At 54.4% G+C, this 20172-nt stretch overlaps 1 protein-coding gene across 5 annotated transcripts; it reads left to right on the plus strand.

Annotated features, from left to right (window-relative positions):
- Positions 1-976: 976 nt before the first annotated feature.
- On the plus strand, positions 977-18127 carry RAB36 (RAB36, member RAS oncogene family). Of its 5 annotated transcripts, none has more exons than XM_058690948.1 (11): positions 981-1235; positions 2011-2093; positions 5121-5212; positions 7086-7151; positions 7578-7679; positions 10346-10410; positions 12016-12071; positions 13135-13212; positions 13540-13630; positions 15251-15388; positions 15873-18127. In XM_058690948.1, exons 2-11 carry the CDS (start codon positions 2025-2027, stop codon positions 15935-15937), a joined length of 822 nt encoding a protein of 273 aa, XP_058546931.1. In that variant the 5' UTR covers positions 981-1235; positions 2011-2024; the 3' UTR covers positions 15938-18127. The 5 variants fall into 5 exon arrangements, with proteins under 5 accessions (XP_058546929.1, XP_058546928.1, XP_058546931.1 ...); XM_058690947.1 differs by having other exon boundaries at positions 15251-15348; XM_058690949.1 differs by having other exon boundaries at positions 982-1235; positions 15251-15370.
- Positions 18128-20172: the final 2045 nt, after the last annotated feature.

Genomic DNA, 20172 nt, shown 5'->3' on the forward strand with positions numbered 1-20172 from the left:
GGCACCTGCTTAAAATTCTCTCTCTCTCTCCCTCTGCCTCTCTCCCCGATGTGCTCTCTCTCTCTAAAATTTAAAAAAAAAAATTTAATAAAAAATTATTTTATTAAAACAATTTTTAACATCTATTCATTTTTGAGAGACAGAGAGAGACAAAGCATGAGCAGGTGAGGGGCATAGAGAGAGGGAGGCACAGAATCCCAAGTAGGCTCCAGGCTCTGAGCTGTCAGCACAGAGCCCCACATGGGGCTCCAACCCATGAACCATGAGATCATGACCTGAACTGAAGTCGGTGGCTTAACTGACTGAGCCACCCAGGTGTGCCTAAAATAAAATAAATTGAAGAAGAAGAAGAAGAAGAAGAAGAAGAAGAAGAAGAAGGTAAGAGAGGAAATAAGGCCAGAGCAAATTAGGTGAAGCCTCTTGGACCATTGTAAAGACTTTATTACTCTGAAGAGATGAGGAGGCATTGGAAGATTGCCATGATCTGATCTGTTTTAACCGGAGGATCCCTGGGGTTGCTGAGCTGGGAATAGGTCAGGGGCAAGGGTGAAGGCAAGGCGACCAGCTGCAGGGAGAGAAGATAATGGCTGGGACATGGGCAATACTAGTGGAAGTGGAAGAGAGTAAGAGGATACTGGACAAATTTTCAGGGTAGAACCTACTGGATGTACCGATAAGTCAGATATGGGTTGTGAGAACAAGAAGTCAAGGGATCTTGGAGATCCCTTCATACCAATATATAAAGAAAAACATAAAAAATTTAGACAACCATAAAAAATCATATTTAATATTCTGAAAATAAATATTTAAATACTTCACATAATCTCTATCCGTTCCTTTGAGCCACCACCTATCCCACGGAGGCGGGTGCGCGAGTCTCTCCACGCTCAGCCCCACCCCTAGGGCCTCGGCCCCGCCCCTGGACCCGCCCTGCCCCCCCTCCCACAGCCTGCCTGCCAGTTCCGGCCCTTGTTACCAAGGTGATCGCAGGCGCCTGTGCAGTGTCCTGGAGGGTTCTGCCGTTCCCCAAGAGGCTGCGGTTGCTACGGTGACCGACTGCGCTATCTGCGTGTGGGACTCTTTCCGCTGTGAGCCCCGCCCAGACCCCGTCCCCGACGCCCTGGATTCGTCAGAAGCCGGCGGGTCTCGCGTGGTGCTCGTTGTCATGGTGATCGCTGCCCGGGGCCCAGCCTGACCAGGTCACCAAGCTTCTGGAGCCTTCGCAACCTCCGTGGGTGAGTCCGCCATACCCTTGCCCCAACCTCGTTCGCCCCCGTATGGGCTTGTCCCGGAGGCCCTATTTGGGAGGGCTCCGCGCCCCCGCCCACCTCTCACCGAGGTAACCTGAAAGCGGAGGCCTGCAGCCCCGGGGCCTCATTCCCTGAGCGCCCACCTCGGGCCAGGCCCGTGTTGGTCCTGAAGGAGAGTCAGATTAGATCCGGGAGGACGATAGGCCTGGTTAAGGCCTCGGCCAAGGCCACCCTCGTGGGGAAAGGGGGAAGACAGAAGATGCAGGACTGTTGAATAGGCCTGAGGGGCCAGGTGCTGGGCATGGTGAGGGGGTACAGGGAAACGCCTGTGGGCTGTAACCTAAGCCCCCCACCACCACCCAAACCTTAATCCCTTAGAGACTAGGAGCAAGGGACCACCCCTCACCACCGCAATTCCACTTCCTCCACCTGGGCCATGATGCACAGCTCAACGTTTGTGCAATGCCTCACTCGCACCCCAGTGATAAGTTCAGAGAGCAGCCTCTCCTGGTTGGATACCTGGCAGAAGGAGACCCAGGTCTTCCTGACTCCCAGGCAGGACTAGGAAAGCCTGGTCCTCTCCACCCCCACCCCAACCATACTGTCTGCAGATGGAAAGAGATGACCTCTGGCCAGTATCCCTGACTGAGAAGGAAGCCAGGATCAATGTTTAAAGCTGCTGAGAAGTTAAACATAAACTTGAGGCTGAGTCCCCAGGGTTTTGCACAGCTCCCTAACTCTCCCCTGGTTGGGTCCACAGGACATTCTGGAAGGATGAGGTCCTCCCTGACGCCTTTGGGGCCACCTGTGAGCCGGGACCGCATCATCACCAGCTTCCCTAAGGTAGAGAGTCATTAGGCCAGCCCTTTATGTGTGTTTCATGTCCAAATCCACATTTCCCCACCTGCATTCATCACTGGAAACAAAGCACAGGAGCCTAGGAGATCAGTCCCTCACTAACAGACCCTGGGAACTTACCAGAGTTTAGAGAAGCAGGGAGATTTGGTGTTGACTCTCCCAAAGTGGACCAGCAAGTTAAGGGTGACACCAGGAGACAGGGTGGCATGGAGGTTAAAGGCACAGACTTTGCTGTCAGACAGTCCTGGGTGTGAATCCTGACTCTGTCATTTAACTGTGTGACTGTGGGCACGTCACTCAACCTCTCAGCTGCTGATACATAAGGATAACTCCTCTCACACTGGGTGCCTGGCTCTTGGTAAATGGGAGCTCCCTTACCCGCGTTGTGGGTATTTCTGCCTTTCTCATTATTACTACTGTTATCAAAATAGTATTCTAGTTTCCTGAAACCAAATCCGGGGGTGTCCCTCTTTACCATTCAACTTGGTTCCTGCTGAAAACCCACAGCTCTCTGCCATGTGTATTAAAATCCAGTGTTAATTGCATCAGGGGATGCAAATCAGTACAACCCCTATAGAGGGCAGTGAGACAGTATTTCCCACCTTTGTGCTGCCCCTGCCTTCTGATCCAGCCATTCAAGGCCAGGCATTGAAGCAATTTGTAAAACAGGTCAGACACAATGTAAATGTCCTCCAGAGGGGGCTGCTTCAACAGCAAAATGCTACTTCATAACAGACGTGAGGAAGAATGAGGCTTCCTTCCCTTCAGGAGCTGATGTGCAGTAATGGCTAAAGTCAATTAAGTAAAATGCAAGGAAGGGAACAGTGTGTAGTGTACTTCCATGGGTGGAAAAAAGGAGAGGGGAGAAAACAAATGTATGTGTTTGTACATGCCAAAAATACCTCTGGAAGGACACATGAGATGCTGCTGTCAGTGGTTGCCTCCATGTGACTTGGGACAGGCATGGAGGGAAAAATCCTCTCTGTAGAGTGACCTCTTTTCTTGAGTTCTGTGCCCAGACTGTTAAGGAGGAAGGAGATGGCTGTAGGACTTTGGGTAACTTGGGTCTGCAACCATATCTTCTCACCTTTTCTTCCTCTACACACCCACAGAGAAAGCTGTGGTGCCTCAGATCTGTGGACAATTCCCCCAGAATTTTCCATCTCAACAGAAGCCCAGGCAATTGCTTCCCTAGAAAGCTTGACAGTGGTAACCAGGGATGATGGACACAGATGTTTCATGAGGCAAAAGGAAGGGAAGTGTGATGGGCACAAAACAGTTCAGGGACAGAGGACCCCGTTTACAGAGAAGACCAACAAGGTTCAGAGAAGTAGGGAGAGCTGCCTGGCATCACACAGCTGGGTGTGGCAGAGCCAGGACTTGATGTGGGTCTGACTCCAGAGCTCCAACCTTCCCCTACCCTGGGGCATCCATCGTGTTTTCACAGAGGGTAATATTCTCCCCACTCCCATCTGTGGCATTTCATCTTGTATCCCAGGGCCACACCATTTCACACCTGAGAAATTCATGGTCAGTAACTCCTGTTACTCTGTGCCTCAGTTTCCCTGTATCCAAAATCAGCCCACGCTTCCTGCCCAGTCTTCCTTATTACATTTCTTCAGTGCATCCAAAATGGTGGGATTCCTCTAATGACCACTTTGGCCAGGCTGGCCCCTGTTTTGAAGCCGACATGGAAGTCGACAAGAAAAAGCAGCCAGCTTTCTCCTAAAGTAGCTGACACTGTTCCACATGAATGTGGGCCACGGGGCTAAGCTGTTCACCTGCATTACCCCTTTGATCCTTCAACGACCATATGAAGAGCTGCTGTTATGAGTATCCCCACTTTACCGATGAGGAAACGGGCCTACTGAGATGTTGTGACTTACCCTTTTGTAAAGCTCCTTCCACTGTCCCTGCTTCCTCTGTCCCACATGGAGCTGTGGGGGCACATGGGCCAGGGAAGAGCCCATCTCAGTGCCTGGGAACGCAGAAGAAATACTAGGGCTAAGGGAGGAGGTGGAGCTCTTGCCATAGGGGAGCTGTGGGTCCAAGCAGTGCCCCTCTGAAGGACACAGAGGGCGGCCCGGGGGACTACTACCATATCATAGCAGAGAACACCAACAGCTTCCAACGATGCCCTTCTCCCCGTGTCCTTACCATGTTCTATCCTTAGCCTCCGCCAATCTGAGAGTAAAACATAACAGTCACCTTCAGCTTGTTTAATATCGTCTTTTCCAATTATAAAACAAAAGTGCACTCAACATGTGTCATGACCTCTTAATAGCTGTGAACATTTGCTGAGCACTTAATATGTGCCAGGCTGGGTCTGCCCTGATGGCTTTACAACATGATTTCATTCTATGCCTTCAGGCTTCTGAAGTCTTAACAGATGGGGAAATTAAAGTTCAGAGACATTAGACAGCTGTCTGAGATCACACAGCAGCTAAGAGTGGACACAGGTCCTCCTCTTCCTGTTTAAGAGAGATCGTACTCTTAAACCATAGCCCAGTTTTGCCTTCCAAGAAATGTGGAAGATGAAAAGAGCCCTCCAGGACATTTCCCATGTGCACATATGCATATTTTTAAAGAAAAATGGCACCCAAGATCTGCAGAAAGTATGGAAGGACCTTGGAGGCTAAAAGGGCCCTCATAGCCCACCCCTCATCTCACCCTGAGGGGCCCCGAGAGGACAGAGATCTGCCACATGCCCACAGCAAAGGCACAGCTGCCCCAGGCTAGACCCAGCTCTCCAAGTCACCACCTGGGTCCTTTGGTCTGGCCTGGCCTCTGCTGTTGCTCCTCAGGACTCACAAGACCCTGGAGCCTCAGGGCCACTGATGGGATAGAAGACAGATGTGACAGAGGGATCAGAGAAAGCTAATGAAGCTGGAGCTTCAAGGCTGGGGCGGGAGAGAATGCTGGGAAACAAGTCACCACCTCGCTGCCCTGCTTGGTGATGGAGCCGTGGCTTCACAGGGTACGGTGCCCCCCTGTTTGTCTGTCTTTCTCCAGTGGTACACCCCTGACGCCTGCCTGCAGCTCAAGGAGCACTTTCACGGGCAGGTCAGCAGCACCTGCCAGAGCAGGAACACGGGGACCGTCGGGTGAGTGACGCCACATGCCAGGGGGTGCAGGATGTGTGGGGAGGTGGCAAGAAGGAACGAATGCATGGATGAATGTATGAACGAACAAATGAAACACAGAGATGACACCTGTGCAGCCCAGTACAGGCCTGGAGCTGATGGGGATTTTGATCTGGCTTTGCTTGACCCACCTCTGCCATAGAGAACGACTTTCCCTTTTCTCAGTAAGTCACGCCATGACTTTTCAGCCTGAGGTCTCTCTCCGTGTATGTCTGCTTGCTCTGTCTGGAATGTCTTTCCTACTCTTTCAGCTCACAGTCTAGTGTCAGGGGAGTCCCCCATCACCCCTGCTCCCCAGCCTGGGCTGGGTGGGGTGCCCCTCCTGTGTGCTTCTGGGTCCCAAGGACTTAGCTCACAGAATTCCGAGTTTGCCTATCTGGATTCCTCACGAGACCTAGCCTGTGAGGGCATGGGCCGTGTCTGTCCTGTTCCCTCCTCGGCAGCACCTGGTACCACCTCATTCCTGTAGTGCCTGGCACCGCCTCATTCCTGCCTTGGCAGCAGCCAGCTCTGCCAGCACAGGGAGTTAGCAGTTACTCCTCTTGGCACACAGGGACCAGGGCCTGCTTCTGCCTCTCCTCCTGAGGAGCTCACAGTCTGCTCAGGCAGTCCGCTGAGCTCACAGGTGTCGCACGGTATAGTGAGGTGGCAGCGGACACCCAGCACTGAGGCTCCCAAGGTGGCACAAGGTGAGGCTGCGCTCAGGTCAGAATAGCCAAAGCAGCCATGGTCATGGGCTGAGAGCATTGGCCACCAGTTAGGACATACTGGTACCTTATAAGGTGCTTCACGCAGATGACCGCTCTGACCCTTAACAACAGCTCTGGGACGTGCAGAAACTGAGGCACAGTGGGTACCCCCACAGTACTTCAGCAGTACCTTTACTCCTTCATCTGGGAAGTGGAGTCAGGGCCGCCCTGCTCCAGAACTAGAAGCCAGCTGGGAGCAGAGAAGACACAGCTGCTGCACTCTCGGACATGACCAGGGGAACTACACCGGGTCACCAGGTGACACAAGTGCCTTCTCGCGGTCTGCCGGCAGAGGGAGTGCCTGGTCAGATGTTTCCCCATTGAGCTCCTGTGGCGCGAGCTGCAGAAACTTAAAGTATCACCAGGAGTCCCAGGCATGCTGCCGCAGGGAGTGCAGGACACACACAGGGTGAGGCTGTGGCTGTTCTCAGTGAGCAGGGTCCCCGGGGAGCCCAAGAACTTCAGAGCCGGTTGGCCTCAAGCCACAGCCTGGTGCCGTGTCCTGGTCCGACTCCTGTCCACTCCTCACCTCTTGGGGCCTGCCTGGACCTTGCAGATACCTCCAAGGCAGTTGGTGGCCATGGTGTCCTGGCCAGGGAGCACCTGCTTGCAAAGAGCAAGAGCCCATGCAGCCCCAGGGGGGGTATGAGCACGCAGGGGCTCTCTTCCCCCATGCCTGTATTCCCTGCACATGGGTGTTATGTCTGCATCAGTGGCTCCTGGTTCCTTACTGCACCCCCAGCTTATAAATCACACCACCTAGGACTCCTCCCTCCACCCCGTCAGCCCAAGACTCAGCCTCTCATCATGCCCAATTCTTATCCTCATGACAGAGCTTGGCCCAGTGGCACAAGGGTATGGCCCCAGAAACGGCAGAGTCCCCAGAACAAATGCAGACCCTCCTGCCCTCCCCTTTGAATACCAGGGATGGGGCTAGACATCCCAGAGTGTCTCAGCAGGTGGCCTGTCCCCTGTCAAGGATTGAGGGGTGGTTCATGAGTGGGGAGCTCAGGGAAGGAAGGGCCCATATGTGTGAAGATGCTCTGTGGCCAAGCTTGAGAGCAACACACCCATATCCCTCACAGGCTCAGACTCTCCAAGGTGGTTGTCGTTGGCGATCTCTACGTGGGCAAGACCAGCCTCATCCACAGGTATGCCTGCCGCCACACCTCCCAGCACCGGTTGTCACACTTTTGCCTGGGAGGCCCATATAACTTTGTTGTAGTCCAAACTGCTTGGCTGATGGGAACCATGTCTCCAGAGGGGGTACAGGGAACCAGGGAGTGGCAGGTCAGGAGGAAGGCGCAGCATCCCAGGAGCCTGGCATTCATGACACCATACCCTGGGACCACGGGCTCATACCTCATTGGCCCTGACCTGCAGTGTTTGCCTTCCAGGCTGCTGCTCCACCCCCACAAAGCTCTTGTTGGCAGCTCATTCCATCTAGGGTCTATCCCTGTGAACCATCATCTCCTTATATTCCCTACAGGGTGAATTTTTCATTGCCTGCAGACTTTGGCTGTCGTGAGCAAAGCTTCCACACACAGCCTCTCTGATGACTCCCTCAACTCCCGCAGGTTTTGCAAGAATGTTTTTGACCGTGACTACAAGGCCACCATTGGGGTAGACTTTGAAATCGAGCGCTTTGAGATTGCTGGGATTCCCTATAGCCTCCAAATGTAAGTCGCCATCATGTCACAGCATTTCCTGTGTGGCTCATGGGTGGGCTTTGCGGAGGAGACCCTTGGGGAAAGCCTTGGTAAGCTCCTTGTTGACTGTGCCCTGTGGTGCCCAGTGAGGACCTGTCTGGACAAACAGGAACAGTTATGTGAAACTGGACTTCTCCAGTTCCCCGAGGCCCTGTATACTCCCTCAGTCCCCATGGGTGTCTCACATTGGTCATCAGACCTGGGAAAGGCCTCACAGACCAATGAGCCTACTCACCCTCATTCTCTCTTAATGCCCACCCCTCAGGTTCTGGCTCCGGGTCCAGGTCAGCCTGGCCCCTGGTGATCCCAGTCATCTCAGGCCTGTGAGCATCTGTTCTCATCTGGAAAATGGAGCCAAAAGGCACCTAGTCCATGTGCCTTCCTCAGGCCTGATGTACCACCCCCACCCCCACCCCCTGCCCTCGCTCTGCTCCATCTCCCTCTGTCTGTCTGCTTCCCTGCCAGACCCCATGTCTCTGCCTGTCAGTGACCCACTGGCTTCAGCCTCTCCCTCCAGTTTCCCTCAGAACAGCCCAGAGTCTTTTCCCCAGCCTCACACTTTCCCACTAGAGCTCTGGACCTTACCTTCCTTCTCCTCTGGCACCTGGAGGATACTGCAGGCCTCTCTGTGTCACCAGCCCTACCCTCTCCTGTGTGGCTTCCTCCCCGCTTCCAAGCTGCCCTGCATGGCACATTCTATGCTCTCTGCCCAGCTGCTCCTATACCTCCTCTTGCCTACTGCCTCTGTCCTGGTCCCCTTCTCTTTTCTCTCTCCCTGGGGTTCACCCCTGCTCCTCTGGTTTCATTTCTCCATCCTCTATGCCCTGCTTGGGCTTAGCCGGGGAATCTATGGTCATCAAGATGGAGGTCACCCTCCCATAGACCTCAGCTCCTAACTCTATCATGATAATGTCTGCTTCCCTGAGGACAGCCCCAGTGCAGTCCTAGTGATACAGGTGGCACTGCTGAATCTTGCACAAGGGAGAGTACAGGGCCAGACCAGAGCAGAAGAGGCTGTGAAAATGCAGGGCTGGGGGATCAAGGGGCTCTGGTGCCAGGAGAGCTGAGGAGCACAGAGCTGATGGGGCAGCCTAGGTGGAGCTGTGCAGAGAATGGCCTGTGCTGGGCTCCCCGTTGTGGCCACTGGCCACATCTAACTAGAACAGATACTGTCCTGGCTTGGCTTCTTATTGTCCTACATTGAGGCCACTGCTAGCTATCCATCTGGCCCCACCTCCAGGCCACCCTCCAGCTTCCCATCCAGAGTCATCTTCAGAAATGAAAGACAATATGAATGACGGGGCGCCTGGGTGGCTCAGTCGGTTAAGCGTCCGACTTCAGCTCAGGTCACGATCTCGCAGTCCGTGAGTTCGAGCCCCGCGTCGGGCTCTGGGCTGATGGCTCAGAGCCTGGAGCTTGCTTCCGATTCTGTGTCTCCCTCTCTCTCTGCCCCTCCCCCGTTCATGCTGTGTCTCTCTCTGTCTCAAAAATAAATAAACGTTAAAAAAAAAAAAAATTAAAAAAAAAAAAAAAAGAAAGACAATATGAATGAATTAATGAAAGAATAGAGTCAAAATGTTCTGCGTCATGCTGAATCACATGAAAACATTTCAGACTTTTGAGGTCTTATTCATGGCTTGTCTACTTTTCCATTCGCTGAAGAGTTAAATTCTGATCTATTTATTTATTTTATTTTTTTAACATTTATTTATTTTTGAGAGACAGAGTGAGAGCATGAGCAGGAGAGGGGCAGACAGGGACACACACACACACAGAATCCAAAGCAGGCTTCAGGCTCTGAGCTGTCAGCACAGAGCCTAGTGCAGGGCTTGAACCCACGAACTGTGAGATCATGACCCGAGCCGAAGTCAGATGCTCAACCGACTGAGCCACCCAGGCACCCCGATCTATTATTTTTAAAAGGGAGTGGATTTTCAGGCTTAGGCCTGCATATTGATCACCTGCCTGGTTCTAAACCAGAGCAAGTAGATCTCAGCATGGGTGTCCCCCTCTCCTATAGTGTGCTCATGGCAGACATCATTAATCAATTGTGGCATTCTTTTCCATAAAGTCAGGGCTGTGCCCCTCCAGAGAGCCAGAGCTCAGAGTCACCCAGGAGATGCAAACCATGTCCCTGTTATATACTCCCACCCCCCCACCCAGAAACCTGAGCATCCCCTCTGCTGCAGTACAGAATGTTGAAGCCATGGCCCAGCCACACATGAGCAAGGGCAGATCCATAGCTGGCAGCCTAGCCTGGAGCCCCATTCCCATTCACAGGGCCTCCCCTGCAGGTGGATTTCCACATCTTCAGAGCAAGCATATCAGGGAACACACTCTCTTTTTTAATGGCATCGTCCAAAGGGACTAAGCTACAACTCCATTTATCCAGGCAGTAGAACTACTTGGGCCATGCCCCCTCCTCCACTGGCATGGTGAATCCAGCCAGGAAGCTCCCCCATGGGGCACCTTAGGAAGAGATCATGAGGAATTGGTGGGCGGGGACTACTGGCTGGTAGCTGGGACGGGCCCTCAGGCCTGCCCACCCACAGCCCCACTAGCCTGCTGGCTCAGACCACTGCAATTGCTTAATCTGCCACCTCTTTGTTTCCCTTTCTGTCTCTGCCACCACACAGCTGGGACACAGCAGGGCAGGAGAAGTTCAAGTGCATTGCATCTGCCTACTACCGGGGTGCCCAGGGTGAGCATCTGGGTGATGACAATGGTGGGGCCCTCAACCACGTACAGCAGGAGGCTCCCACTGGGCTTATAACAAGAAGTCCAGGTCCTCCACACAGACACCAAATCTGTCCTCCGAGGACCACTGAGAAAATTCCTGGCCAGTCCTCTGGGATGAAGAAACTGCCTTCCAGCCAGCCCGGCCTGTGGTTGGCCTCCGCAGTCACATCCTTCAGGGACCCTGTGCTGGTGGCTGCTCCCTGTGAGTCTCAGCCACAGTTTTAGCTCAGAAGGATGCTCAGAGAAGCAGATGCATGTCTAGAAACCCCCTAAAAAGAAAAGAAGAGCATAGTCGTCTCCTGGAGGAGGTGCAGGGAGGCTAGGCTGGAGGGGAGGAGTGGCAGGGCCACAGGAGGACTGCACCTGCGGATGGGGGGTAGTGGGGGGTGGCCCAGGCACTGGGCAGGCCTCCCAGGCAGTAGGCAGCAGCATAAGCTCCCCACTCCAACCCCAGCTTCCCAGGAAGAAGGGGTTTCAATGGAGACATGAGAACCGCTCACAGGCTCCAGAACCAGGCTCAAGTTTTGAGGCACAGTTATGTCTACTCAGTACTGGTGTAAAGAAATTACAAGTTTCCATTTGAGATTTGAGAAAAGCAAAAACAGGAAACAAACCATGAGCACTTTGGCTGTGGGTTGGAGTTCCTGCACTGGCACGTCTTCTCAGGGGCATGACACGCCCTGAGGATGAGGTGTGAGGCACCGGGACACCCCTGGGAACTGCACCCTGGCCCACCACCATCAAGGTCCTCAGTGTCCTCCTTCATTTCCATTCTTTTCTGCCTCAGGCGGCCTCCTACAACCTTCAGCCAAGGTGCAGAGGAAGGTTCTGCCCAGCCCCGCTCACTTCCCCAGGGCCACTCTGGAATGTCCTCCACATGGGGCTTCCCTCAGGACTCCCAACGGGCTCCTGGAGACCCTGGACAAAACGGGTCCAGGGCGGAGCCATTGAGGAGAGGCACCTAGGGGGCAGCGGCTGCATCTCCCAATTTTCTGTCTACCTTGCTCCTCAGAAATTGTTTTCCTAAAGCTGGTTGTTGCTAATTGTCCTCATAGCCATAGCTGCCATTGGTCAAAATCCCTGCATCAGGCCCTAGATCAAGAGCTTGTAAAATAGCTGTTCTTGCTTAATCCTCACGGCAACCCTGAGAGCCTGAGATATCATTCTCACCACTTCACAGATGGGGAAACTGAGGCTCTCAGCAGTTAAAACCCTCATCTGAGCTCCCTCAGCTGTAAGTGGCAGAAGAGAAGTTTGAACACAGGAGCCCATGAGCTCATCTTGCCTCCCTGGATAACCCCTGGGGCTGGACCTCTGGATATGGGTTGGAAAGGGTGGTGGGTAGGTAGGTCCCAAGGGGCAGCTATGGAGTGTCTCTTCCCCAGCCCCCACAGTGGGGACCAGAGCCGACTGCCTGGGGGGCCACTCTGGCAGTTGTGTGGGAGCCAGGCTCCTCTCTGGGTTTCTCCTGGGGAGCAGGGAGCTGCATGAGGGGAGCCCTTCCTGGTCACACCATGTTGGCCTCACCTGTTGCTGACCTGCTCTTGGCTTCTCCCTGTGTGTACAGTGATCATCACAGCCTTTGACCTCACTGATGTGCAGACTCTGGAGCATACCAGGCAAGTCTGGGACTCTGTGGCCCCTGTGGTCCTCTTGGGTTTGGGAACACCCACGAGCTGGGCCCCCATTGGTGGGTGCACATGACCAGGCTCACTTGTCAGAACTGACTGCCCACAGGCCACTTACTGTCCAATTTGCCAAATTATCCTTTAAAATTTGCATCCATCTGCTGAAGGCAGGGCCAGTTCAGGATACACGGGCAGCCCAGTCATACTGGGGCCAGCACTCACAAGGTCCTGCCTTTGCTTTTCTTTTTTTTTTTTTTTTTTTTTAATGCTTATTTATTTTGAGAGTGTGCATGGAGGAAGGGCAGAGAGAGAGGGAGACAGAGTTTCTGGAGTGGGCTCTGCACTGACAGCAGGGAGCCTGATGCGGGCTCGAACTCACAAACCATGAAAGCATGACCTGAGCTGAAGTCGGACGTTTAATTGACTGAGCCCCACCAGGCGCCCTGAGCCTGCATTTGCTTTAATGCTCTGCTGTCACCATCTTGAAAGCTTTAATAATTGCTGGAGGAGGGGCCTCACATTTTCACTTTGCCCTGGGTCCTACAAATGACGTATATCCAGTCCTGTCTGAAGGGATAGTATTTGCTGTCTTGGGTAGAGATCAGTCAGGAGACCTGGTAACATGACCAATTCTGGGAGGCCATCTGCTTCTGCTGGGAATTGGGAATTGACCAAAGTCCTTTCACCTCACTTGGGCTTGGGGCATTCGTATCCAGCTTCTCCCAAACCCCGTGAGGGAGGCTGGGGTGATTGTTTAAGTTGATGAAAGGACAGCACTCACCCAAGCTGACACAGGGTGAGGGCGCTGCCAGGGCAGGGTCTTCACCTCCCCTGACAAGTGCTTTTGCATCCCCACCCACCTTCAGTCCAGCTGGTGGCAGGACCAGCGCCCCACTCAGCCAGCTGGGTCTAGGTGCCCTCCCTGCAACTGGAGGCTCAATGCTCCCAGCTCTGGGGTGGACCCAGGTCTGTACCCTCCATTCCCTGGTCTTCTTCAGACGTCTCTAGGGAGACGGATGTCCTCCTCAGCCTGTCTTCCTTCTGTGCATTCCAGGCAGTGGCTGGAGGATGCGCTAAGGGAGAACGAGCCGGGCTCCTGCTTCGTGTTCCTCGTGGGAACCAAGAAGGACCTTCTGGTGAGCACGCCAGAGCTAGAGGCTTAGGATGGCGCCCGGGAAAATGCATCCACTTTCAGCCTAAGCTTGGAGAATGGAGGGTGGTGCTGACATGCCTAGATGGGGATTTGGAGGCCAGGAGCGGAAAGTTAGGGGCACCTGAGTTCCCTGTTCCTGTTTTGTCTTGTCTGAGGGATCACTGGGGTCTCACCCCTGGGGATGTGTACCCCCACCCGTGCACTGAGGCTGCCCATCCCAGGGTGACATGGGGAGGGAGGAGGCCCAGTAGGAAGTGCCTCCCCACAGGGAGGGCCTGGAAAGCTGGGTCAGGAGGGCTGCTTCTCCCAGTCAGGGGCTGCATGTGAGCAGGCAGAAGTGGAGGCTGTGCGCCTGGCCAGCGAGATGCGGGCGGAGTACTGGTCGGTGTCAGCTAAGACAGGTGAGTTGCCACAGTGCGTGCAGAGCTTCCTTCTGTGTCTCTGTGGAATCCTTGAGTCACAGCCAGCTGTGCTGGTGACGATGCAGGGCCTTCCATTGCTTGAGAGGAGTCTCCCATCCCTAAAGGCACACTAGGAGCCCTCCCCCATGGGCAACAGGAATAGCGACACCTGGCCCTATGCTTGTGTTCTGTAATGCAGCCCCCTCCCTCCTTGAGTCAGATCCATTTTATCCCTGTGGGTCATGTCCAGCATCATAGGGAGGAAGTGGCAGGGCTGGGATTGGAATATAGCCCTCACCTGTAACCACTGCACCATTCTGCCCACCCCCCACCTGAGGTAGCCGGGTAAGAGGTACCTCCTGGCACATAGAAGGGTCCAGTAACTGGGGGCTCCCACCCCTTCCCCGGGTGTCATCGTGAAAGACACTGCAACACTGCTCATGGCCCCCTGGCCCTCATCCACATCCCACCCATCTGTCCTCCAGCCACACTGGGCCCCAGCCACAGTGAGCCCTCGGTCCCTGTGCCACCTTCACCCATGAGCCACTGTTTACTTCAGCCCTGGCAAGATGCCTAACATCTCTCAGCCTCAGTGTCCTCATCTGAGAAATGGGTGATGCTTTCTATCTCATCTTGTTTTTACTGTAAAAACATGTTGTCTTTTATGGAAACCAATTTGACAATAAATTTCATATATTAAACAAAAAAACATGTCTTAAATTATAAAAGCCATGTGTATTCATGGTGGAAAAGTTAGAAAATGCAGAGAAGCAAAGGACACACTTTAAAAACACAGGTTGTTGCCAGGGATGAAATGAAATAACATGCAGTTATTGCATAGCTCATAGAAGGCCCCAGTGGCTCTGGGGACTCAGGCATTATGCCTTGTAGTCCTTGCCCTGGGTGAGGGGCTGCGATAAACATCTGGCCAGGGACTTGGTGAGGTAATGGTGGGATAGGCACCACGGGTGGAAGCACAACTTCCAGCCTGACACAGATAAGAGTGTGGCAATGGCCATGCCCAGTTCCCTCTGCCCCTTCCTGACAACATCCACTGTGCCTATGAGAACCCACCCTCTTAGAGTAACAGCACATTCGTTGAGAATTCTCCTATGGGCCAAGCAGGATTGCCCTGAGCAGTTGTATAGGTTGTTAGCTGCACAAGGGTCATGTGCATGTCAGGAGTTGGAATCTAGCCCTGTGCCCAGGTGGGTGCTCTCCTCCACCTGGAGGAGGATACACAAAGTCTCCATGTGGAAGTTGACAGAACATTAATCTTCACAACTGCTCACTGGATAGGTGCTCAAAAGTGACAAGAGAGCAGACACCCTCTGATCTCCACACATCCCAGTGCCTGGCCCACAGGAGATGTTCAGTGGCGAATAGTTGGAAGAGTAGATGCTGGGAAACCAAGCCTCAGATTTGAGGGAGCTGCCAGGGCAGGGGGCCCCAGAGCCCCCTGAGGTGGGAGGCCGGGCCAGCCCGCCCCATCCCTTGCACTGTGCCGCCTCAGGAAGCCCCACAGGCGGGCCACCCTGGCTCCCGCACCTGTTGGCTCACAAATTCGTCTGTGGGTGAGGGGAGAGGCGACAGGGTCAGGGCTATCTCTTGGGCCCACAGGGGAGAATGTGAAGGCGTTCTTCAGCCGCGTAGCTGCCCTGGCATTCGAGCAGTCGGTTCTGCAGGACTTGGAGAGGAGGAGTAGTGCCCAGCTCCAGGTCGGCGACGGAGACCTCATCCGTGCGTACAGACAGCAGGGTGGGGACTGGGGAGCAGGCTTGCAGCCTAAAATCTATGTCCACCATCCCCCTGTCCCAAGAGCCCATTCCCTTAACTCGTCCCCCTGTGCTGTCCTCTCTGGGCTATCCTTTTTGCCATTACTCGGACCTCAGGCCCACAGCCTCCCTGACCCTGCCTGCCAGCTCAGACTCCCTCCCTGGCTCTCCTTGCCCTTCCAGCAGCTTCCTCATGAGCCAGGCTGGGCATCCCTGGCTGCATGGATGTGTCCGGGCTTTGGCTCTTCTAGTCTGTGTCTCTGCCCATGCTGTTCCGCCACCTAGAATACATCCTAGGCCTCTCAGCCTGTGCCAGGTAATCAGGGCCTTGATTGAGAGGCTCAGGAGGTCAAGCTCAGCTGGGACCGGTGGAGTCACCAGAGGGTACCAGTGGCAGGGGAGGGAGGCTGCCCAGTGTCAGCTACAGGTGCTTAGTTGAGGCCATGTGACTTTTTCCAACCTTACAGGAATGGAGGGGAGTCCACCCGAGACCCAGGAGAGCAAGACATCCTCCAGCCTGGGTTGCTGTTAGCTGGGGCCTGCATCCGAAGCCTCTACTCCCTGCACATGCATGGACAGTGCCTTCCATGACCGTGGAGGGGTGATAGGAAGCCATCCGTGTCTGCCCATGCACCATGCTGAGCCCCAGAGCTCAGCCACTTGTCGTTAGCAGGTCAGGAGCCAGGAAAGACCTGCTCTGGCTGCCCAGGAGCCTCTCACTGCCCAGCTGTGGGTATACTGTGGTGATCATCTGGAAGGCCAGTCCCTCCTATAGATTCACCTGGCCTTGAGAGGCCTCAGGACTACAGATATGAGACACTTGTGCCCCACTATCTCTTACCCTCGGCACACATCAGCTGCCCATGTAGGCACTCTCCCAGCTTTCCTGGGTTGGCCTCAGAATCCTTCTCATCTAAGTGGTCCAGGCAAGCAGGACTTGTCAAAGTCAGCATATGAGGGAAAATCCACCTGTCATCCCTGCTTGGGACTTTTCTGTTCTCAACAGGACTTGAAGTTCTGGGCCTCGGAGCCCCAGGCTTCATCGTCCACTGTCCCTCTGCCACAGACTTATGGGATCCCTCAGCAGCCTTGCCCCTCTGGAGGAGAATGGACAAGATGGTCTCTCAGGCCCCTTTTGGCCAAGGGGTCATCTTTGGCTCGCCTTTGATCCCTGGGATCCTGTCCTATTGGTCAGTGGGTGAGAATGTGCAGAATAGGCTATTCATGCCCCTCTGGCCCACCTGGACAATGAGTTTCCCTAGCTGTGCTATGGGAAGAAGGCTTCCCAGCTGCCCCTGAGGTAAATTCCTACTACATCCAATGTGCATGGCACTGCCCTGCTGTTACCAGCAATGGTCACCCAGACACTGCTGAGCTGGTGTCCACGGTTGCCCTGCCATCCCTCTCTCCCTCCGGCCTACACAGGAAGGGCCTGGAAAACAAGAAAATGCTGGGTGTGTGCCTCTCAGGACCTTTGTGGTGGCATCCACGTATCTTTCGAGGATATCAGAGGCCCTCCAGAGTCTAGCAGGCTCCTCACCTACACCACCCTGTCCTGCACATCCAGAACCAGAAGGAACAACCCAGGCACCCCTTCCCCAGCTCCTTCCCAGAGTGCCCGCTCTCTCTATACCCTCATCTTACTCTTCTGTGGGAGCTATTGACTACCCCCACCCACCCCACACTCCGCGGCCCTGGGTGGGTGCCTGCTCATCCCTGCCCACCCCGTGCCACAAGCAGGTGGGTACATCTGGGCACTTCCTACCTGCTTCTCAGGTGAGCATTTTGCAAACAGCTGTTCTGGTCAGTGCCCCAAACAGTACCCCATACAGTGCCTGGCACACTGCAAGTGCCCAGTGGCGTTCATCGGCTGATAGCAACTGCCAAATGCTGGTTGGGGAAGAACCTGGCATCTTTTTTCTGTTCATTCTCCCTTCACATTTTAGCTGTCTTTTTTTTATAGCTATAAAATACTTCTTTATATAAATCACACAAAGGAATTATGTACACACTTGTGATAAGCCAAAACAAGACACTACAAAGCTTTGTATATAGACTAAAAGTCCCCCTCCTGTCCCTGGAAGTAAGCATTGTTAATGGCTGTGGGAATCCTCCCAGACTATTCCTGGGCAGCACAACCATGGTTGTGGGCTTGTTTGTTTAACCAGAATGAGCTTCCACCACACATGCTGCCTGGCAGCCTGCATTCTTGTCAACCTGCAGGAGCCCTCTCCACACACCGAACCTACTTGTTCTTTAACAGCTGCCGTTTTCCTTCCCGTGATGGACCAGAGTCCCAAGTGCCCTGTCCCCTGAGGGAGACATTTGGTTTGTGTCCATGTTTTAGCTTTTACCGAAGGTGCTTCAGTGACCATCTTATAGATGTAGCTTCACACACTCAGGATTCCCAAAGAGGACTTGCTGGCCCTTCTGTGGCGTGGGTCCCCAGCTTGATCCACTAGACACAATCTTGGGGGGCAGGCAGGTCACATTAGGACCAGGGCTGTGGCACACAACAGAAAGTGTCACGGGACGGAGGAGGCCGGTCACAGTGGGCTGGCGCTCTCCAATGGCTCCCTCCCCTCACCCCTTCAGGCCCCAGGGTTGGGGGGGGGCGACAATAAAGGTGTCCTGTTGCTAGCTCCTGAGCTAGAACCAACCACAGTATGTTGTGTGTGCCCACTCTCTGTACGTGGCCCTTTATTAAACTTTCCCCATGCTGTCCACTGTGTGCTTGGTTGTTTCCCACCGGTTGATTCAGAGTCTCCTCTGTCAGAATCACTTGACAAGCTGACAAAGACATTCTCTTCAAACACCTCAAGACTTGGCTGTAATTTCTGGGGCAGAAACAGGACAACACAAGTGGTTCAGAAATGGCTTGTCCCTCAGCCCCGTTTCCCTGCCAAGCAGCCTCAGTTTTGGGATGCTGTGTCCCTTACATGGGTCCCCCAGTCAGGTGGTCCCAGTGCCCTGTTGCCCAGGGTTGTGACCCCTAAAAGGGGTTTATTCGCATGTCCTCAACTGCACCCAGCCCTCCTCAGGGTCCCCAGCAGAGCCAGGAAATGAGCTAACCAATCCCTTCCTCTGTCACCCCCTGCTCCCTGAGCCTCCACAGTTTGGGTCAGCCTTCCCCCAGCCCTGCAGCCATGTGACGTGACAAAGCCTCCCCAGTGACTCAGAGTGGGGCACTTGCTCCCAACCTCCCTAATCTTGTGTCCTGGGCACCTGCTGGCCTCTTTCTTCCCCTAGCCCTGCTTTGGGCCACTAGAGTGGGTGGGGAAAGACTGAAGATCCATTCAACTCTCACTTCAGCTGAGGGGTGAGATGGGAGCCACCCCCAAATGAACCTCATTCTCCAGAGAGACCCAGGGCATGCTAAGCAGGGAGACCTCAGGTTACCTAAGATCTAGGTAACTGGGACACAGACATGGACAGAGGGTCACTTACGTTCATACATTCGCACAGATGAGAATTAACGTACCTGGGAAAGGACCAGGTTCACAAGGAGTTCAGAGTCTACAGGGGGACACGGCGACCAAGGAAGCCCAGGGCAGGGACCGAGAGAAGGCATGGGGTGGGGGGAGCTTTCAGAAGAAGCAGCATGCAGCTTAGGGAGGACCCTCCTCTCCTCTTCTGGGGGAGAAAGGGCTCCTGAAGATTGGGGGGGGGGGCCCTGGGTACACCGTTGCCCAAGAAGCCCAGGACTTCAGGCGCTGCCCTGATATGAGACCCCCTCCCAGCAGCTCCTGGGCTCCTCTGCCATCTGCTGTGGCTCCCAATGTCACCTCCCATATGTCGGGCCTTCCCCTGAGGGAAGTTGATCGGCAGACGGGAAATGTGGCTGTCACACCGCCTCCGCCTCTTTCCAGGCAGCCCAGATCCTTCCTGGCCTCCACCCCCACATCCAGACGCCTCCCCAGCATTCAGGACCACCAGCCAGCCACCTGTCTGAGCCTGCACCCCAGCCTGCTGTCTACAGGCCCTTCGCTCTGCTTACTCCCTACTCTGTTCAGGAACACATGGTGGGTGGTCTGGGAAACAAAGCAGCCCCAGGGCTCCCTTGTGCCCCACAGGTGGGTGGCACCCCCTGGCCTGAGGGTGCTCTGGGCCTCCGACCACTGGTAGCCACAGCCTAGATCATCTCACAGGCCATGCTTTCAGGAACAAGCTCATCTTGTCTCTGTGAAAGCTGGAAATGACAGCCAGGAGACCCCCCCTGGGACTCCCTAGCTGTAGGGGCCTCATCAATAATTGATTCTGCAGAAAGCAGGTGGAGTTAAGTTGAGGGGGGCCTGGGAGGGAAGGCCCACACACTCACTCATTGGGAAACCTTGGCCAAGGAAGTCCCACAGAGGTCGCTGCTCCCCACTCTGGGCCTGGGGCTGGCGGTCTGGAGGAGGTGCCCAGCCACGCACTGTCCAGTACAGCACAAGCAAACAGGCTAAAGAACAGCTGTATTGATCGCCCTAGTTTTCTGTTCTTGCCTGCAGCTCCCAAGGGCTGACAGATGACAGATGATGGATGACAGATGGGGGTCACATGGCCACATCCTGCTTGAAGGGAGCCCTCCTTTGGCCTCCAGCCCCCAGAGCTAGTGAGGACGAGGGTACAGTCAGGACAGGGAAGGAGCAAGAAAAGGCCCAGATTTTCAAGTTGGTCTTAGGGTAGGTGTTACAGCAGAAAGCCTTGCTGTCTAAAAACCACGTCTGACAATCCCACCTGATGGCACAGTGGTCCAGGACACCAATTTGGGACTTGGGCACTTGT

This window comes from Neofelis nebulosa, chromosome 11 (assembly GCF_028018385.1).
Source record: "Neofelis nebulosa isolate mNeoNeb1 chromosome 11, mNeoNeb1.pri, whole genome shotgun sequence".
Lineage (NCBI taxonomy): Eukaryota > Metazoa > Chordata > Mammalia > Carnivora > Felidae > Neofelis > Neofelis nebulosa.

Excerpts from the sequence above, each read along its gene's own strand:
- RAB36 (XM_058690945.1), top strand. The coding sequence starts at position 2,025 with ATGAGGTCCTCCCTGACGCCTTTGGGGCCACCTGTGAGCCGGGACCGC. Across the intron at positions 5,213-7,085 it reads AGGAACACGGGGACCGTCGG|GCTCAGACTCTCCAAGGTGG; the intron begins GTGAGTGACGCC and ends TATCCCTCACAG. Across the intron at positions 13,631-15,250 it reads GTCGGTGTCAGCTAAGACAG|GGGAGAATGTGAAGGCGTTC; the intron begins GTGAGTTGCCAC and ends TTGGGCCCACAG.